This window comes from Prunus dulcis, chromosome 2 (genome assembly GCF_902201215.1).
Source record: "Prunus dulcis chromosome 2, ALMONDv2, whole genome shotgun sequence".
Lineage (NCBI taxonomy): Eukaryota > Viridiplantae > Streptophyta > Magnoliopsida > Rosales > Rosaceae > Prunus > Prunus dulcis.
The window spans coordinates 25,392,730-25,411,948 of record NC_047651.1 but is presented as its reverse complement, the minus strand read 5'-3'; the positions used below and the strand labels follow the sequence as shown (position 1 = coordinate 25,411,948).

General features: G+C 37.3%; 4 protein-coding genes across 5 annotated transcripts; 2 read left to right on the top strand and 2 right to left on the bottom strand.

Annotated features, from left to right (window-relative positions):
• The first annotated feature begins 609 nt into the window (after positions 1 to 609).
• Positions 610 to 2,588, top strand: LOC117619964 (protein yippee-like At4g27745). The gene is made up of 4 exons (XM_034350039.1): positions 610 to 706; positions 1,181 to 1,210; positions 1,400 to 1,522; positions 2,126 to 2,588. Exons 3-4 carry the CDS (start codon positions 1,430 to 1,432, stop codon positions 2,351 to 2,353), a joined length of 321 nt encoding a protein of 106 aa, XP_034205930.1. The 5' UTR covers positions 610 to 706; positions 1,181 to 1,210; positions 1,400 to 1,429; the 3' UTR covers positions 2,354 to 2,588.
• A 2,342-nt stretch (positions 2,589 to 4,930) lies between these two features.
• Positions 4,931 to 7,299, bottom strand: LOC117619593 (dof zinc finger protein DOF4.6-like). 2 transcript variants are annotated; one of them, XR_004584590.1, is made up of 3 exons: positions 7,136 to 7,299; positions 5,529 to 6,582; positions 4,931 to 5,363 (listed from the first exon to the last, which is right to left on the bottom strand). XR_004584590.1 is itself a non-coding variant. In XM_034349584.1 (2 exons), the coding sequence occupies exons 1-2, from the start codon at positions 7,157 to 7,159 to the stop codon at positions 5,668 to 5,670; spliced, it is 939 nt and encodes a 312-aa protein (XP_034205475.1). In that variant the 5' UTR covers positions 7,160 to 7,299; the 3' UTR covers positions 4,941 to 5,667. The 2 variants fall into 2 exon arrangements, 1 of the variants encoding a protein (XP_034205475.1); XM_034349584.1 differs by having other exon boundaries at positions 4,941 to 6,582.
• A 2,864-nt stretch (positions 7,300 to 10,163) lies between these two features.
• On the bottom strand, positions 10,164 to 14,152 carry LOC117619931. Its single transcript, XM_034350008.1, has 8 exons — positions 13,602 to 14,152; positions 13,016 to 13,147; positions 12,730 to 12,853; positions 12,192 to 12,625; positions 11,891 to 11,967; positions 11,655 to 11,790; positions 10,965 to 11,168; positions 10,164 to 10,461 (listed from the first exon to the last, which is right to left on the bottom strand). Exons 1-8 carry the CDS (start codon positions 13,992 to 13,994, stop codon positions 10,402 to 10,404), a joined length of 1,560 nt encoding a protein of 519 aa, XP_034205899.1. The 5' UTR covers positions 13,995 to 14,152; the 3' UTR covers positions 10,164 to 10,401.
• Positions 14,153 to 15,808: 1,656 nt separating this feature from the next.
• Positions 15,809 to 19,151, top strand: LOC117618836 (histone-lysine N-methyltransferase ATXR6). Its single transcript, XM_034348581.1, has 7 exons — positions 15,809 to 16,165; positions 16,425 to 16,928; positions 17,168 to 17,248; positions 17,392 to 17,621; positions 18,284 to 18,384; positions 18,470 to 18,682; positions 18,799 to 19,151. The coding sequence occupies exons 2-7, from the start codon at positions 16,658 to 16,660 to the stop codon at positions 18,956 to 18,958; spliced, it is 1,056 nt and encodes a 351-aa protein (XP_034204472.1). The 5' UTR covers positions 15,809 to 16,165; positions 16,425 to 16,657; the 3' UTR covers positions 18,959 to 19,151.
• Positions 19,152 to 19,219: the final 68 nt, after the last annotated feature.

Sequence of the window (19,219 nt, the reverse complement as noted above, 5' to 3'; positions counted from 1 at the left end):
TATGGATAGAAATGCAACAATTTGTTCTATTTTCGGATTATTTCTTTTTCAGAGTTATATTTTCGGCATTGTATGATGCAAAAATAGTAGAAAACTTTCCCCTTTTTCACTTTTCAGTGCAGTTTATCGCCTATTTCGGTTTGATTTATGGCATTAAATATTGTCTTATGATCTTGTTTCATTAAACACTGTCTTATGATCTTGTTTCATTATGGCTTCCTGTAAAAAATATTAATCAATAGCAAAATCCTAGATTATGCTGATTGGTAAAGTTCTTTGCTTTCCCCGGTTTCCGATTGATGTTTTGCCTCCCGACTTAATACAAGGCACAAAGGAACCTCCTTTGAAGGTTGAAACTTTCAAGTGTGCTGCTGCTGCTGCTGCTGTTATGCAAATTCTTAATTAACAAAGAGTTGCAGGGCTTTAAATGCCATAAATATTAAAACTTGAAACATTTTTGTCGAAAATTTGGACCTCCTGCTGCTGTGTCTTCTCTTCTTCTAGTGTGGTAAGCTTGCGCGTGTGAAGTCTCTATCTTGGCGCGCGTGAGTTGGCTTTTGCCTCTTGGTGACTCAACAAGTCATCAAACTCAAAAATATTGCAGAAAATTCTTCCCCTCACTCTATTAATTGTTAGAGTTTGCACGCAAACCATTCCCTGTGAAACCTCAAGGGCCCAAAGTAAAGTCACACTGCCGAAGAAAAAGGTCAGTGTTTTTGGCAACCGAAAAGAAAAAACCTCCGAAATTTACATTTTGTTTTTGTTATTTCTCTGTAAATTTCATGAATTTGATTGCAGTGCTTGACTGTTAGTAATCAACGAGATTTATTGCTTCAATTCTTCAAGTATAAATTAAAATAATTTATCCACTCTTTATCAGACCCTCATCCCTTCCCATTATAATACGCAATTAATTAATGGGTTCTATTCTCTCCCATGGATTTCACTTCAAAGACTCCAACTTTTCCTTTCCTAATCATTTATTTATTTATTTTAACATTTGGTTGTTAATATTCATCTTGCAAATGTTCTTGTTGCTTACCCTTAATTGCAATCCTGTCTCTTTCACTCCACACCCATTTTTAATATTTTACTTTTGGAATCTTTGTTCGAACTCGTAATCTGTCTGGGTCTAATCGTGCACGCTAACTCGGTTGGTGCCCCTTATCCGTTGTTGCAGGCTTCTGGGTGACTTTTGATCTTGTTCTAGGTAAATAAATTTATGATCTTTCTCTTTATCTTTTGTTCCTGTTTTGATTTTACAGAATTTGCTGCTACTTGGGTTTCCACCCCTTAGACTTCTCTGTCTCCGTGAGTAATTGTCTCTGTTTCTTTTGCTTCCTTTTCTCTTTCTTTTTTTTTTTTTTTCTTTTTTTTTTTTTCCCTGGTTGGCGAGCAGTGAGGTGTTTAGAGCTGAATTTGTTAATTAATGGCGGATTTGGTAGGGCCTAGATTGTACAGCTGTTGTAATTGCCGAAACCATGTTTCACTTCATGATGATATAATTTCTAAGGCTTTTCAGGTGAGGCATCCAGAATATTGTTCGACTTATGCTTCTTTATCTTTATTTTTGAGAAATAAGACTTTTGTTTATATTTCTTTCGAGTTTTTATTATTTTCTTCCCAAGTGATAATTGACTGTTGTAGAGCTTTAAATTGATGGGGGTTAGGAATCAAGTGGTTTACAGAAAGAGGGTAAATTTTCTTAGAGAAAGATCATCATCTATATTCCATAGCAGAATTGCAATTGGGGTGCCAACTCCATCTTTGTAGGTTCTCTGCTTTTTGTTCTTTGTTTTACTATTTGGCTAATCATTAGGGTTCTTTGCTGTGATCAATATAAGAACAGAGAATGTACCAAATCAACATGAGAGGGTAACTTTCCTTTAGCTTTACATGAATTCATATCGGTCAAAGAGAAAATGAAGGCGGAATTAGATTGACTAAAAAACCTAGTTTGCTCTTTGTGCTTGATCTTGTAACTCCAGTGTTTTGCGTCTGTGTTAGAAAACAAACAAAGAAAAACATCTGACCGTATGGTTTCATCTCATGTATTTGGCTGTGATAATCGGATCTGGGCATATGTTCTCTTGTCAAACATTTGTTTTCCAACATTTTGTTATAGGGAAGACATGGCCGAGCTTTTCTGTTCTCCCACGCGATGAATGTTGTTGTTGGGACAAAAGAAGACAGACATCTGTTGACTGGACTGCATACTGTTGCAGACATCCATTGCGGTGATTGCCGTGAGGTGTTGGGGTGGAAGTATGAACGAGCTTATGAGGCATCACAGAAGTACAAGGAAGGGAAGTTCATATTTGAGAAGTCAAAAATTGTGAAGGAGGATTGGTAGCAGCAAAGCAATAGCAAAGGGTCCTGCCATTCATTCCTATTGATGTAATTAAGTGTACCGAAGGCATCCATTCCTATTGAATGTGGTATTGTTGTTTGTACAGCAACTTGACATTTTCCTTGAAAGTTTGTAATTGTCTCTTGCCATGTGCTTTGAATGAACCCATTGTAGATGTAAACCATCATCAAATTTATGTGTTAATAAATACAGTTGTGTGAAGATATCACATGCGTAACTTAAGCTCCTTTTAGTTTTGGTTTGGGTGGAAAAGGGACTGATTTCCTTATCAGTTCCAGAGAAGGTGAAGAAATATTTATGCTAGATGAAAGTTTCTGTTGCTACCGTGGTTCGAATGGGGGAATTGGTGAGAATGTTTGAAGGATCAGTAAGTTCCACCATGACTTTCTTCTCCATATACTCAACAACCCCCCTCACAAACCCAGAGCTTACTTCGCTAAGGTTTTCCGATTTCTCAAGTTTCGCGCTTCGCTCTTGCAGCACTTTCGGCCCACAGCACCAGACAGCCCATTGCTTCAAATATGAGAGGTCCCCAATTGTATCGGTATGGGCTTTTTCCTTTTTAAGTCCATACCTTATGGACTTGATAAAGGAGCGGCCCCACAACACCTCCGGACCAACTTTTCAAGCCAGCTATGCCTAATGCTTTATATTCAACAAACTAGGGGTGAGCACAGTTCGATATAGATTGGTTGTGACGAAAATACTCCGTACTAGCCGAACCAAACCACATTGATTAGCTACGGTTTGGTTTGTGGTTTTGCCGAGTCACGAAGAGAAGAGTGGGGCAAAGTAGATCCACAATCGATTCTGACGGGTGAGATAAATCCACGCTAGAGGTGTAGTTGATTTACCCAATCATATGAAGACACATGTTTAAAAAAAATTATTAAAACAAAGATGATTTTTGGGTCTAATGGCACTTGAATTTTGACCCGATTCGCATTTTGGTCCCTCAATTTCCAAAGTCGTTCTTCAACTTCATTTTCGTTAGGACAAATGGTTCTAACGTCAATTTTGTTATCTTTTCCGTTAAATGCATGGGCAAAATGGTTTTTTTTAAATTTTACATTTCCACCATCTAAATATTCATTTCACTCAAAAATAAGAAATAAAAAAACCTTCTTCCTATCCTTGCCATAATATCCACAACCTCTCCAACCCAACCCCACCAAAATTTGCCAAGTTAAAGGATCACAAGAACGATTTTAGAAATTGAGAGATCAGAATGCAAATTGGATCAAAATTCAAGAACCATTAAACCTAAAAATCCAAACAACTATATCAATTTGGGTTGAGCAGGCTTGTAAGATGGTGAACAGTTTGACCTAGTCCTACAGTGCAACTCTCTCTATATCTCACGGAATCAAATACGACCAAAATCGAAAAATTAAAACAATTAACTACGATTTTGCGTCACAACATAGTGACCAAAGTTGTGTTTCTACCCTAATATTATATGCATATAATATTCACACATTGTAATGCATTGACTAGTTAGATAGCTACTCTGCGTTTTCTATTTGTTTTGCTACACTAGTACTGTTATCCCCATGAACCTAATCAATCCTCATCACCGACACTGTATTGTTGGAAACCTGTGACTAATTCTTAACTCGAATAATTGACATAAATATGCGAAGTTCAAAAAGAAACAGCCCATGGGTTGGCATTTGTTTTTCGGTTGTCGAGGGAGGAGAAACTCACATACACGTGACATGAATATCATGGGAATTTAAATCCAAGACCTTTTGAGAGTATATTAAAGGTTTGAATCAATCCAACTAATACCCCATTTGTATAAGTTGGCAAATTTCACTAAACAAAATGAAAAAATATAAAAATTAAAAAAATTAAAAATCAAGGGAAGCAAGATTGGTGGAGTAGATTGTAGAGATCCCTAATAAGGGTTTGGCAAGAAAGGGATGTTCATGGTGGGTGGTGAACCTCCACCTACAATATTACAGTAACAAGCTAATCTAGCCCTAGTGCTCAACACCATAGCATAGAGCAAGAAAAGACAATGGTATAGGAAATCTTAGAAGCTCTATCTATTCCTATATGAATCTAATATATATATACAATATATTAAGGTCTACATCTGGAAGATTTTGTAGAGTGGAGGAGATAATTCCCTATCATGGTTACCGAGGGGAATGTTTGTGGATCCCACCTCCTTAAGCCAAACCAAGTCAAGAGTAGGGACTAGGATAGGGAGAGAGAGTAGAGCTCCTTTGTCTTTTAATATAACAATAATGAATATAATGATATGACAAAATAGGGGAATAATAACGGAAAGGAATAATTTTTAGTTTTACTTTTATTTTAAATAGGGTTTTAACGAAATTTTGAATTAATCTTTTAACTTAATTGGGTGTGTATACAGTATATGATGATGGAGGGTTGGGTTGGGTTGGGTTGGGGGTGGCCATGGCCGTACCATAAATGGGCGGAAGAAAGAATCTCAAAGGCGCAGATGGTGCTGAAAAGACCTGACACTTGTGACCTGTTGCCAAGCAAAAACAACACACAAAAGCAGAAACTTTTCCTAATAAAGGATTGACGCCCATCATTCCAACTCACTTTAATTACTTCAAACCAATAATTAACCCCATCATCAACTGCGCTAATCAACCCACAAATCCAAATGTTAACTAGTAAATAATAAACAACATACAAGTCATTCTGCTCTGCTCTGCTGGCACTGCTGCATACATAATTTAACAAATCATCGCGACGACTCTTGCTTTGCTACCTAATTAATCAGCTAATTAACTGAAAAACATATATCACCCCAAGCCAAGGCCACAGTGCAAGCTGAGCTCAACAAGCAGCTAGGAGATGGAGATGGAGATCGATCGTCTTGTAATTTATCTTCTTTAAGGAACCCTAAAAAGAAACAGGGAGACTTCCTTGGACTCTTGTTCATGACTTTTTAAGGAATTCAGCATTCATCATGACATGGCCCTTTTGAAGCCAACCAAAAATTAAGCTTCAAAACATCCACATGGATCCATCAAAGAGTAAAGAAAGGGAAAAACAAAAACCAAAGAGAGTGAGAGTGAGAGAGAAGAAAAAAGAAAAAAGAAGAAACAAAATTAATTAATTCACACACACACTGATGATCATGAAAAAGGAAAGGAAGAAGCTCGTGTACCCTATTATTACTTTGCTCTTTTCGTCAAACTCCAAACATGCCACGGTGCCACCCACCAGGTGAGGTGATCCAGAAAAACAAACCAAAATACCTTCTTTTCTTCTACATCATTATATATCTCTCTTTTTTCTTTTTCTTTTTACCATGAACCTCCACCTAACATTCCGTTCCAATACCCACCAGAATCCCCTTCCCCTCTGGTGTGCTGATCAAATTCAGTGGTGATAGTAGTGGTGCTTGGAATCTGCTGCTTCAAATCCTCATCTGTAGGAAACAAGAGCCTTGCATGACTATTGTTTGCCTCTTGCACCCCTTGAAGACATCCGTACCCGCTACTCTCGAACCCATCTAGAGAAAAACTCAGCCCATGACTTGGCTTGAATTCCTGCACACCCATGGGAAACCCAGTAGAAAACATTGTAATATTATTATTATTATTCGAATGATCAGGCACACCCATGGGCATGAAAGAGGCCAACCCCCTTGATGCAATCCCAGTCTTGAGCAGCTCCATAGCTGACAAATGATGATGATGAGATGAAGTCGTGGTAGAAGAGCTAGGGTTCAGCTGGTGCTGGCTTTTGTTGTCAATACTAAAGGGTAGTACCTGATCATATTCCTGATCAGTTGGTGGGTATGCTAAGTTGAGATCTTGGCCTTGGAAATGGATCTTAGGGTTTTGAGACGCAGAGTCGTGGTGCTGAGGGAAATTGCCATGTGGGGTATTGGTGGTGACATGATTATGATGATCATGAGCAACCTTCTTTGCTGAAGAGGTTGACGGTGAAGATGAATTCGATCTCTTATTATTCTTCCTTGAGCCTCCACCCACAGGAACATTTCTTAGAGAGCCGCCTTCAGTCCAATACCTTCTACAAGTCTTGCAAAAATATCTTGGCTGAGAGAGACTATAATTGTTGTAATAGCAGAATTTAGTGGTGGTTGAATTGCACCTTGGACAATTCAAAGCTTGATCCTTTTGAGGCCTTGCCCTTCTCTCTAAGATGGGCCTTGAAGGAGAAGAATCTTCCATGGATTTAACCACTCCAACCCCCTGAAAAGAAGAAATAAAAATAAACCCAAAAAATAAAAGCGACAGGAAAAGGCCATAACTTTGGGGATGATCGAAAAACCAGAAAAGTATTTGTATCGTCTGTATGTAACTCGAAAAATTTAGAGAAAGATGGAGGAAGAAAATAAAAGGAAGAAAACAAGGACAAAGTAAACAAGAGGGAGTTGCTTTTTTACACTTTGATGATCAGGATTACAACAGCAGCAATAAAAACAAACCTACTTTATCAGATGATGGGAAGAAAAAAAGAAAGAAAAAAGTGCAATACTTTCAACTTCCGAGACAAAAATGAAAGACCTTGGAAGACAACAATATAAATTTCAGATATTAGTGGGGAGCTGAGCTAAACATGATTCTCTTCTCAGTGTGGATATGTGGAGCGAAGAAAAGTATACAAACTACTTTAAACAAAGTATCAAGAAAGAGATATAAGTTTGAAAACCCAAAGCTAAGCTAAACTTAGCTTTGAAAAACCCAACCCTAAGAAGATAATTTCATGATTTCATGGAAGAAAAAGAAAAAGGGTTTGCTTTACCTGTGGCCAGTGAGCTGTGTCCATGGACTAAGAAGGAGAAAAGGGAAGAGAGAAAAAGCTATATCAAGTCTTGAGAGAGGATAAATCACCCACTTTTTAAGCGCAGATGGTCTTAAAGGCAAAACATGAAGCATTTGAGAGATGATGGTATATGTGGTGTGGTTCCATGTGTTGGCCAACTATATGAGAGAGAGAGAGAGACAGGAGAGAGAGAGAGAGAGAGAGAGAGAGCGAGTGGGGTAGTTTTGTCTTTTACTGCTTTCATTATCATTGTATATGTATATTAGTATCTCTGTACTGCATATATATATTGGGGAATAATATGTACATGCACATAATTAAGTTTTAGTAGAATATATATAAAATTTATTTTCTCTTGGTCAATGCTATTAATTCTTTGTGGGCGTCTGTCTCTGTATATATATATATATGCGTGTGTGCGTATGCACTGTAGACTCTTTTGGTCGGTTCTTTCTGACCAGAGAATAAGGAAGATGGGATGAATTTTCCTGCACTACATAATTAACCCTGTTTCCCCCGTATAATATTTGGATTTTCACTTTTCTTCCTTGAGGGGGAAGGAGTAAATTGGTCATTTCATGTTATACCAATATTAAGCAGCTTCTTACAACTAGAGCTAATAAGCAAGGGAAAATGGAGACTGATATCATATACTTATACTAACGTACGTATGTATATCTTTACTCTAATTCCTATATCCTCCCATTTCGGAATACAAACAATGCAGATAGTGACGAAAAGAAAATCTCTAATGTCTGGCTCGAAAAGCCATTTATATAGCACCTAAATTAAGCTAGCACTACTATAGCTAGCCATTAGGTGTGGTATTATTACCTAGGCCTAGCGAATTATAAAGCATAGAAAACCACAAATTCTTACAAAAGCAGGATAAACCACAAATTCTTACAAAAGCAGGATAAACCACAAATTCTTACAAAAGCAGGATCTAGATCATCTCACTAACCATACCAATGAACTGATGTTACATATTTTATTATTGACGCATTGCATTGTGTATTATCTTTCTAATATAAGTAAAAATCTCTGATATGAATGCGTCTTATTGATGAAATTTTTTATAGAAAACATAAACGACAAGAAGAGATAGTATGGCAAAACGACAAGTTAAAAGGTCTTAGTCATAAAACTCATAAGTAAAGTAACTCATGGACTCTCATATCACACGTATAATCCAAATAAAACTTGTAGAAAATGAGGTAGGCTAGCAGTCGCAGCTGACCCTGAGGCTGAGCCATTTCTGCAGAAAACGGTGACGGCGGCAGGGCGACTACTGCTGAAGGACTGGAGGCAGTGGACACGTGGCAGAAAATGATGGGAGCCCACCACATGAGAGCTCATGTGGTCGCGAAACGTGTCGACGATGATGGAAGAAGGAGAGAGAATATTTGGGGAACCGCGCTGGTGCTTCCATTTTATCCATACTTCCATCCCATCAATTTATTAAATAAATAAATAATCGACAATAATAATAAAGAAAAAAAGCAATTGTAATAATGAACGTGCGCATGTGGCGGTGTCCATCTCTCTCGCTCACTCCTAACCGCCGTACGATTATCTGACCACAATGAGACTTTAGTCAAACTCCCATACGTCACGCGATGCTGCTTTACAATCCCATTCCATTGTCTGCCAGACAGACACGTCTCACTTCTTTGTTTCGGGCGAACCCGTTGCTTCAAACGACTTGTCGTTGTTTCATCTCTGTAAAATAAACTTAGAGAAGAAGAGCAATGCTTCCCTGTGTGGCGTAACTGCATATGTGCCGTGTGCAGCGGACATGAAACATGATTTAATTGAATTTTGATAGGAAGGAGCAGTGGGGTCGCGTCTACACATTTACGCAGCCATATGAGGGGCACACCTACACATGCTCCATAACATATTAATTATATATTTCACGTAAATTATATACATAATCTCAAATTATACACCTAAATTATATTGCAATAACTTGTGTTTACATTAATTTGTATTGTGGACATAATCTCAAATCAAGTGTCCTGAAATGCCCAATTTTGAGAAGACTAGAAGCTCTAGCTATGTCAATGGTTACAACTTCTATACATAACCGACCAAAAAAGAAGGCATAGAGAGAGAAGGCATTCCTCATTAAGAATAAAAGAAGGCATTCCTTTTTTGGGCCTCACCGTCTCTACAAGAAAAAGAACCTCTAGGCTGGTCCAACTTAGGTGGACCCACCGCCACAAAAGCAAAATAAAAGGGTGGGGCCCAATGGACATTCAAATATTAACCATGTGAGATGAGATGAAACTTCCTCCTCTTCCTCCTCCCCACCTCTCTCGATGGAGCTGGAGCCTTGACCAAAGTAAGTAGTTTGTTCTTGTAAGATTACTTTATCTTCATCTGATCTGAATCATGCTTTGCCTAACACCGACTACTTTTCAATTAATTATTAAAAAATTACTGAGCCAATTATAAAAGTTACATAATGCATATTTAAAGATAACTTGAGGTCCTAAATAAGATTAATTATTAATTAACATAGTAAAGCAAAGCAAAGCCAGCAAGTTAAATGGCCTATGCTTCACATTACATTATTCTTGAAGGCAGACCAAGAAATTTCAAAATAATTCGCATTACATACTCTATAATCAAGATAGTCATCGCCCCGAACATTCCCTACTTGACAATGAAAACGATTTATACGTTAAAAGCCGTTAACTCAGGAGCATTTGTCCCCTACTTTCATTTAAGCATCCAAAAAAATCTCAAATTTAGCAGCAGCTGTACTTTTTCTTCATCAAGCTGACTTCTATCTATTGTGGGGCATGAGTGAATATTTTGCGGCATGTGACAGGTTGAAACTACAGGGAGGGAAAAGGAGGACAACTGATAAAAATAATATTTGAACATCACAAGTGAAAGGCATGCTCATTGCTCTACTACCCCCTCTCAACTTGAATCTGTCCTAATCTTTTCTATTCTTATTCTTCTCATTTTAACCGACAGCGTTTCCGCAACAAAATGAAAGGTCCAACCAATTGGATGTGCATCATCATCAAATTCAAATCGCCAAAACAGAGTTGGGGATGTTTGTTAGGCATATATATGGATGACAACATACATTACTTCAAAACACTTCAACGTGAATATATTACCCCTAAAAATATAAAAAGGATGAAGGAGAAGATATGAAAAAGCATGAGTGAGTGGCAATATATGGGCCACTGACAGACTAGTGCACAATGATTATCAACTTCAATTTACTCATTCAACTTGCAAACATCAATGAACTTCTGGACTGCATTGTGGTATTGAGTTCCCTGTAACAACAAAAAATTATTTTTTAAGACAGCTAGCAACACTGTTCGACAATGAATTGTCATATTATATCAAAACTCTTGACAGCCTCAATGTGGTTTTCCGAAGAAATAAAGGGCAACATATCAAATCATTTATAATTTGCTTAGGACATGAATTGAATATAATCTACAACTCAAAAGAGTTTACGGGGGAGAGAGAAACATAAATCTCTCTCATTGTGGGCCCAAGAATGGGCAATTAGCTCTCCTCAGATGACTGCAAGCCATCACACAGCCTCTCATTATCACCTGTCAATTATCCAATCTATTACCCTTAAACAAGATAATTTGGTTTAGTGTCCATGTGGTCCTTCCTTTGTAAACAATGGAAATGCGCATGTTGCTTTTCCAGGTTTTAATTAGAATGCAAACTGACCACACATGCAGCTCCACTATAGTAAAGTGGAGAGAGACAGAGACAGAGACAGAGACAGAGAGAGGGAGGAAAGGATTGATAAACATACCTCCCAGTAAAGTTGGTTGCAGTCCATACATTGCCAAAACTCTATATTCTTATCAAACAAGCAGTTAGGAATTCTTTGAAAACCTTTCGCAGCTTCAACAGCCTCTTCAGTCGTCAAGGGCTTTTGAATAAATCTGCCATTACATTTGGTGCACCTTGACATCAGCTGATCCTCACAAATTTTCAGCTGGAAAGTTTCAATGATCTGCAAGAATACACTTCAGAATCAGATTCATCCTGTTAACAAAAATTCAACGTTCTAATCGCTTCTTCGAATGTTATGATCTAGGAATATGTATCAGTATTACCTATGCACTTCCGAAACTAAACACAAACTAGGAGTCTAGGATGTCCCACTCAACATATCTATCACATCTTCATCAGATACTAACTCATCATAAATTCTTAAGTTTTGTAATTTAAACTTTCTAAGCTAAACCCACCATGCTTACATTAAACATAATAAGTTGTCAAGATTAATATATTCAATTACAGCCTCATTAAATCTAATGCTAGACTCTAGGTAGTGAGATCTTTATATAAGTTAACCTGAAGGACCATGAATCACTAGCAATGTTTTATGAAAATTTTAAATTAATGATTGTGAAATAGTAAAGTAGTTTCCAAACATGGTATGTATATGTAATTTGATTTATAAGGTACAGAATTTTCAAAATGAACACAGACATACCTCGAGTAGCTGTTCATTCTTGAGAAGATTCTTTACCCTATAGATTTGATTTTTTATTAGATAATCATGTCTCAGCAGCTTGGCATCCCGTGTCAACAGCACTCTCTTCTCTTTGTTTGCTTGTTCTATTAACGCCCTGCATAAAATGAAACCTCAATACAATCATTCAAAAGATGTTAAAACATATTCAAACTCTACGAGATATTGAACATAGAAGAGCACAATCATCAGAATACCTGGGTCCAGGCTTTTTTGAATATGGGATTGCAGCATTGATCCCAACGCATCTTAAATGTTTAGCTAAGCCTTCAACCTGAATAAGCATGAGCAAGCAAGTAGCACACACAATTCAGCAGCAGAAACTCTTTGATCTTAGAATAACTCTTATAGGGCAACAGAGAAAGAGGGGGATGGGGATGGGGAGTTCAATTGCCGATCACTCTTTTTTCCTGTGTAATCGGCACCAACCATGTAAGACAAAGAAAAAGTGAAATAAATAAGAGCAAAGAAAACATAAACAGATGGGAAAAAACTTACCATCACGTCACAGAGAAACTTTGGGTGTCCATCACCGCCCAAGGTCAAATCCCATGGAGGTGGACCTTGCCAATCTTCAAAACTCTGTCCTTGCTTTTCCTTGCAAATCAAACCCACTGATGACCGTCTTTTTGATTTTCTTTTGCTAGTTCTGGCCCTTTTATCAGATTCTTTCAACAAAATTTCCTCCCCATATTTGTTTACAACCCTCGCGAGTAACTCATCCATAGGCAGGGTATTCCTAGGTCGCGTCCTCAAAGCCATTCCCTCTTCTGTAGCTATATTAGGATAAATATAAGAAGTGGTAGCTCGGACTATATCCAAAGCTTCATGGAATTTCATCCTTACAATTTTATTACATACATCAAGCTTCTCAAGAACCTCTTTCAACCCAAGATACACGGTTGATTCAGTGGGACTGTGAATCAAGCTCCCTGAAATTTAGATTTCCAATAACTTTCCATAACTAACAGGATATAACAAAATACAAGAATGGTATTTCAAGAAAGCAGTGTGTTACATATCTAGTATGACAGACCTTCCTTGATGACCTTGGCTTGGAAGACATTAAATATTTCAAGCAAACACTGTGCATCAATGGCTGCATATGTTTTCTGCTCTTCTGTAAGAGGACGACATGACCAATCACTACATTGAAGCTCCTAAAGAAGAGATGTTACATTAACAAATTTTGATAGGAAGTAAGAACGCCCATCCCATCCCTCCCTCATGTAGTTAAAAGTCTAAAATTTTACATCGCATAGCAAAATAGGAATTTCACTTGGTACTCGAATGAACATAGCAAAGGTCTTGAGAAGCCAAACCTTTGAAAGAGAAATGCCAAGGATTTCTTTGCAGATAGTTGCTAAACTCTTGATATCCTTTGACGTCTTCCTTCCAGGTTGACTGTGCTGCAGATGATGGTATATGCTCGTAATATCCATAAAGGGTTCCACCTGATAAATTTGTGAACTTTAAACAGAATCCTCTTATGAAAATATCAACTGAGCTTCTACGAAACAAGCCCTCTACGAGGCCATATCCTCAACATCTCACAGAAACAAAGTAGTCTACGCCATAAATAAATCAGTTTGAGAATTATAACTTAGCTTTCACCAATCCAAACCCAGGTTACACTTCCGCATAAGTTCAAGTTACTAGATTGTGAGCAATAAGGGAAGTTAAGGTCATGTTTGATTAAAATTTCTCAATTACTTTACTTACCATATTAATCATTTCTATCACCCAAGCAAAAGCTTGTGATTATTTTCATTCATGGGCAAAAGTTGTGAAATGAATAAAACAGAGGTATATATAAAAAGAAAATTGCTTGATGTTAAACTTTCCCTTCACTTCCCGCATTTTTCCAGCAAGCTAGCAGTCCATGACTGATAAATTTAAAGCTCTTACCTTGTCAAACCCTTGTTCGCATCCTTGTGAGCTGAAAGTGGAAGACAAGTATATTAAATCCTGCTTAAATCTAAAACCCAGTTTCAGAATGTCGGGGGAAACAAATGCGTCTCTAAGTAATTCCCAGATTGAAGGTAGAGGAATGGAGGATAAGTCGAGCAGGAAAACGACTGAGTCATCTGACTCGACCGAGTCACTGCTGAGTTGACAGGCGAGTTGGAGGAGAGAGACTGTTGGGAAAGACGACTGGTGGTGGGTGCGGATGGGCTTCCACTCGGCATCGAGCGCAATGATTCTGGAACGCGTCAGAGACTGAGTTAAGTCTGTGAACTCGGGAGAATCGGTGGATGAAACTAGGTGGATTCTGAGGGGCCTTGGATATCGGGGATCCATGGAAAAAGTTGAGCTAGTTTCCTCCCTCACAATTTGACGGAGGTTGGGTTTTTCCTGGGTCAGGCCGTTTTTGTCCCGGGCATGGGCATGGGGATCAAGCGAACTATAAAGTAAGCTCTATGTTTTTTTTGGTTCCCTATGCTAAATGCACCCAACGATCGAATTTTTCAATATTTAGAAGAAAAACAATCAAGAACTAGTTGGTCATCCAATCATGGATTTTTCTCTTATCTCGACGGTGTATTAAAAAGTAAAATGCTTATTATTACAAAATGTCTTTAAAGTTTACGAAACTATCAAATTGCCTTTTTTTTTTTTTTTGTTGTCACTTATAGTCCTCAAGGTTAGTATATGCAATCACAAATGGTCTCTACCGTTAGGTTATGTCAAAAACTCTGTTAGTTTGCTGACGTGGCATACATATATATCACAAAACATCCTTGAGGTTTATATACTTATCACAAATGGTCCCTACGAAATTTTTTTATTTTTAATTTAAATTTCATAAAATTTTGTTTTTTTTTAAAATTTATTTATAAATGAAAAAACCATTTATAGAAGGATTTTAATCTTGAGGACCCATTTATGAACCCTAAACCTTTAGTTTTTTTTTCATTTTTAAATTTTATGAATTTTAAATTATTTTAAAAAAACTTCATTAGTTTGTTGATGTGGCATATATATGGAGCCTACATCTACAATAATATAGTGTCACATGTATTTAAAATTTAATATATATTTTCTAATTATAATTCATAAAATTTTAAAAAGAAAACAAAAATGTTATGAATTTTAAAATTTTAAAATTAAAAATTTTCGTAAGGACCATTTGTGATAGGTGTGTGAACCTCAATAATGTTTTGTGATATAAATATATGCCACGTTAGCAAACTAACAGAGTTTTTGAAGGAACCTAATGGCAGTGACCATTTGTGATCATACATACTAACCTTGAAGACCACGAATGACAAAAAAAAAAACATTAAGGATGCAATCTGATAATTTGTAAACCTTATGGACGTTTTGTGATAATAAGCCAAAGTAAAATAACATAAATTCAAAATTATGACAACCCGCAAAGTATAAGGGAATTTTCCAAATTAGGAAATTAGGAAGCTCAATTTTAAACACTCTAGTCTCCATTGATTTTTTGGTAGAAGTTCAAGTCATGCACTATAAGGAACAATCCCATACTATCCTCAACATGTACTCACATATAGCATCAATAGTTATTTATTTGGAGCGAATTCAATTTGTACAAATTAATCGATCCCTAATTACATTATAATCACCAACTTATAAATCGATTAACAAACTAACTAATATTGTCGTGCAAAATAAACTATTATCTAACTACTAATATAACAACCGGTTAACTACTAATCAACAAGTGATCATAGCTATACATCGCACGTGGACTAATTATCAAACATCGATGATAATATGGTAATATGGTAATAGTATAATAATAGAGATAATTGTAATGATGACGATATGGTATGTAATTTTTTTCCTCAAAATTCTCACCCTCGCATAATTTTAGAAATAATAACTATTTAGATGAAATATGGAATATATATATATTTTTTATGTAAGGAATTTATATATTTTGTTATGTTTTATTTTTATTACTTAAAATTAGGCTCAAAAAAAATGACCAGGTACAATTATTTCAAGGGTTACTACTACATTATTATTTTTTTTTTTGGGGTCGAAAGGGGTTACTACTACTAGTACTCGGAATGGAGGTAGGAAGGAAGTAGGAAATGGGAGTCGCCACGTAGGCTACATTTCCACGGTCATTGGTCACTGTTGTACGAAACAAACACAAACTTCACAAGAGTAAATTCCTTTTTCTATTTTCATTTTCCATTTTCCAGACCCTTCGATTCGAACCCAATTCGGGTACTCTCGTCGGCCTTGGGCCGCCGCATTTCCACAATAACCTCTCTCACTCACATCACACTTCGCTCTCATCCAATCTCTAAACTACCCTATCTCTCTCTCTCTCTCTCTCTCTCAATATCGGCTCCTGCATTTTATTTATTTGGCGGAGAAATCTATTATCTTGGCGGCAGGCAGATAGAATAGATCGGAAATGGAGAAATCTTCCAAGAGCTGCCGCAATGGATTCGAAGACGATGTCGATGAGCCCTCATTAAGGATTTGAGGTATCTCTCCCCTCTCTCTCTCAGCTTAGATGGTGATTGCCTTGGTTTTTTATTTTTAATTTATATGAAAATATGAAGAGTTTTTTAAATATTAATTGGGCTTCGCTAAAGGAAGCACAAAATTGTATAATTGGTCTTTGCAAAAAATAAAAAAATTTATTAATTGGAATAAAGAAAATAAAGGGGAAATTGCTGTAAAGGCGTAGTTTCTTTTCCCTTAATATTTGGGTCACTTAGTTATGGGTTTAAATATTTTCAGCCCAAGCCCAACCCCGCACATGCTTATTGGGCTAGACCCAACCCGGCCCATCAGGAAACAGTGGCGCCAAATAATTAACAAAACGACCCAAGGTGGCGCCAACATCATTTCCCGCGAACCAAAATTAGCGCGCGAAATGCGCCCCATTGGTTAAATAGGCACAACAACATCGCAGGAACCAAATCCGTAAAGGCCAAAAAAAAAAAAAAAAAAAAGACAGCAAGAATTAAGATATGGTGGTGCTGGGGAGAAGAACCCAAGCCCCCAAGCCTCTTTCTCGTTCTCAAATAGTCGACGATGACTCTGATAGTGCTTCGGATTCTGAATACGGCGACGTTTCCTGCGAGGAATGTGGGTCAGGTGACTCTCCGGCCGAGCTGCTTCTGTGCGACGGCTGTAACTGTAACAGAGGGTACCATTTGTTTTGCCTGAGACCCATCCTTGTTCACGTGCCTAAAGGAAAATGGTTTGGCCCTTGTTGCTCCAAGAACAAAAAGCCCAAGTGTACGTTCCTGGTTTATCTTTCTTCCCATTTTCGTTATTTATTCTGTCCAGATTCATTAGCTAACTACTGGGGTTTTTGTTGCACTAAATTTTATGGGTGATTTGAATGTCTTCAATTGTATTTCGTTTTTATTATTTGGGTTTTCAATTTAAGCTGTTTGGTTTGTTTGGAGGCTGAAATGCTCAGATTTGACTGATTCTTCTATTGATTCAATTGCCTTTCTCGTTGTGTGCTACAGCTTTCCCTCTCCATCAGACCAAAATTAGTGATTTTTTTCGGATTAAGAGGTCTGCGGACTCACTCCAGAAGATTAATCAAGGTAAACGCCAGTGGAAAACAGTTTATTAGGATGCATATTCATTTTTTATTTATGGGTTACTCTGAAGGTTTTATTTCTTTATATGTCTATGCTGGTTTATAACTGGGTGCATCTTGGTCCTGTATATTTTGTTACTTTTATAGATAACCGAAAGAGGCGAAGGCGGGCAAGCAGCCTGGTGATGTCCAAAAAGAAAAGGAGATTATTGCCCTTTAGTCCCACCGAGGATCATACAAGGAGAATGCAACAAATGGCGTCACTAGCAACAGCATTGACTGCCACTGGGACTAAGTTCAGTAATGAGCTTACTTATAGGCCTAGATTGGCACCCAGGTCGGCCAATTGTGCAGCTCTTGAGCAAGGAGGAATGCAGGTATCTTGTAAACAGTGACCTCTCCAATAAAAATGTTTCAATTCACGTGTGGATGTCTTCTAGTTGGTTGGGCTAATAGAGTACAGTGAATTCTCTCTCTAACCAATTAGGACAGGTGTAGAATTCACTGTGTTGGTGGATTTGAGCTGAATTGCTGGGTTTGAGACTATATTAGTTTCAATAGCGTATATTTATGGTCTGAAATATGGTCTTCTGCTGGTTTAATTGTGCTGAAATTCTGCCTCAACTGCCCTTTTATTGTGAAGTTCCTTATAAGTTAAAAAAACATGTGGACAGTGTCCAGAGCTCTGCATGAGGTCTCAATGTTACTTAACCAGGGAACGAGAAAAATTTCAGCGTATTTCAACAAAAGCTCAGTATCATGGTAGAAGATTGCATTTTAACCACTGGGATTGACTGAACATTAGCACTTGCAAGCATATGACTCCGGAAACAGCATGTCTTTTGTTATTTTCATGTATCCATAAGTTACATCTAGAGATTGATGTTATATGCATAGAAATATCCTGATTATTCTGGTAGAGAAGTCCTACTATATGATATTTGATTTTCTGAATTTGAGGGGTGATCCAAAAAGTACATTTGTCTTATGGCTTGCATTGACAATGTCATAACTGATTATCACAATACTGTCTTTGCAGGTTTTGTCGAAAGAAGATATTGAAACTTTGAATTTGTGCAAGAGCATGATGGATAGAGGAGAATGTCCACCCCTCATGGTTGTTTTTGATCCTCAGGAGGGGTGAGTTTATGAAAAAACAAATATTTTCTCTTGGTAGTTGATACAATTGAGTCCCTGATTCAGTATAGTTACTTGATTTTCACAGGTTCACAGTAGAGGCTGATAAATTTATCAGGGATTTGACAATAATTACAGAATATGCTGGAGATGTAGATTACTTGAAGAACCGTGAAAATGATGATGGGGATAGCATGATGACATTGCTTTCAGCTGCTAACCCTTCAAAAAGCCTTGTCATTTGTCCTGACAAGCATGGTAACATTGCCCGCTTCGTCAATGGCATCAACAATCACACACCGTAAGCTCACCTCCATTCCAAAGTTTTATTTTCTGCCTTCTGTATGTATATTGCTTCCAACCTTGTCTTGCTGGCCACTTGGCCAATATAATCTAAGTTACTGAAATTTGGTGCAGGGATGGGAGAAAGAAGCAGAACCTAAAATGTGTAAGATATGATGTCAATGGTGAGAGTCGGGTTTTACTGATTGCAAACAGAGACATACCAAAAGGGGAGCGATTGTATTATGATTACAATGGATATGAGAATGAATATCCAACCGAGCATTTTGTCTAGCCCATTTTAAGTTATTCAACACCCACTCACCTTCACCATAGCTAAATCAAGCTTTTTCTTTTTAGCCAAGAAGCTAAATTAAGCTTACGGGGCCGCTAACAGGCTAATTGTATACTCATGACTGTTTTTGTTAGACCACAATTTTGGGTTTATTTAAATTCAAAGTTCTGAAATGAGAAACTTGAAAAGGAAATGTGAGCGAGTGCCTTCGTTTAAATGGCAACGCAGACATATCAGTCAATTCTTGGATTAATAATATGG

What these genes read in the sequence shown, in the direction of transcription:
- LOC117619964 (XM_034350039.1), top strand. Translation starts at nt 1,430, where the DNA reads ATGGCGGATTTGGTAGGGCCTAGATTGTACAGCTGTTGTAATTGCCGA. An exon ending in TAATTTCTAAGGCTTTTCAG is followed by an intron (nt 1,523 to 2,125) that starts GTGAGGCATCCA and finishes ATTTTGTTATAG; the next exon opens with GGAAGACATGGCCGAGCTTT.
- LOC117619593 (XM_034349584.1), bottom strand. Translation starts at nt 7,159, where the DNA reads ATGGACACAGCTCACTGGCCACAG. An exon ending in ACACAGCTCACTGGCCACAG is followed by an intron (nt 6,583 to 7,135) that starts GTAAAGCAAACC and finishes TCTTCTTTTCAG; the next exon opens with GGGGTTGGAGTGGTTAAATC.
- LOC117619931 (XM_034350008.1), bottom strand. Translation starts at nt 13,994, where the DNA reads ATGGATCCCCGATATCCAAGGCCCCTCAGAATCCACCTAGTTTCATCC. An exon ending in TCAAAAAAGCCTGGACCCAG is followed by an intron (nt 11,791 to 11,890) that starts GTATTCTGATGA and finishes CATTTTATGCAG; the next exon opens with GGCGTTAATAGAACAAGCAA. An exon ending in AGAATGAACAGCTACTCGAG is followed by an intron (nt 11,169 to 11,654) that starts GTATGTCTGTGT and finishes GTATTCTTGCAG; the next exon opens with ATCATTGAAACTTTCCAGCT.
- LOC117618836 (XM_034348581.1), top strand. Translation starts at nt 16,658, where the DNA reads ATGGTGGTGCTGGGGAGAAGAACCCAAGCCCCCAAGCCTCTTTCTCGT. An exon ending in ACTCCAGAAGATTAATCAAG is followed by an intron (nt 17,249 to 17,391) that starts GTAAACGCCAGT and finishes TTACTTTTATAG; the next exon opens with ATAACCGAAAGAGGCGAAGG. An exon ending in GGCATCAACAATCACACACC is followed by an intron (nt 18,683 to 18,798) that starts GTAAGCTCACCT and finishes AATTTGGTGCAG; the next exon opens with GGATGGGAGAAAGAAGCAGA.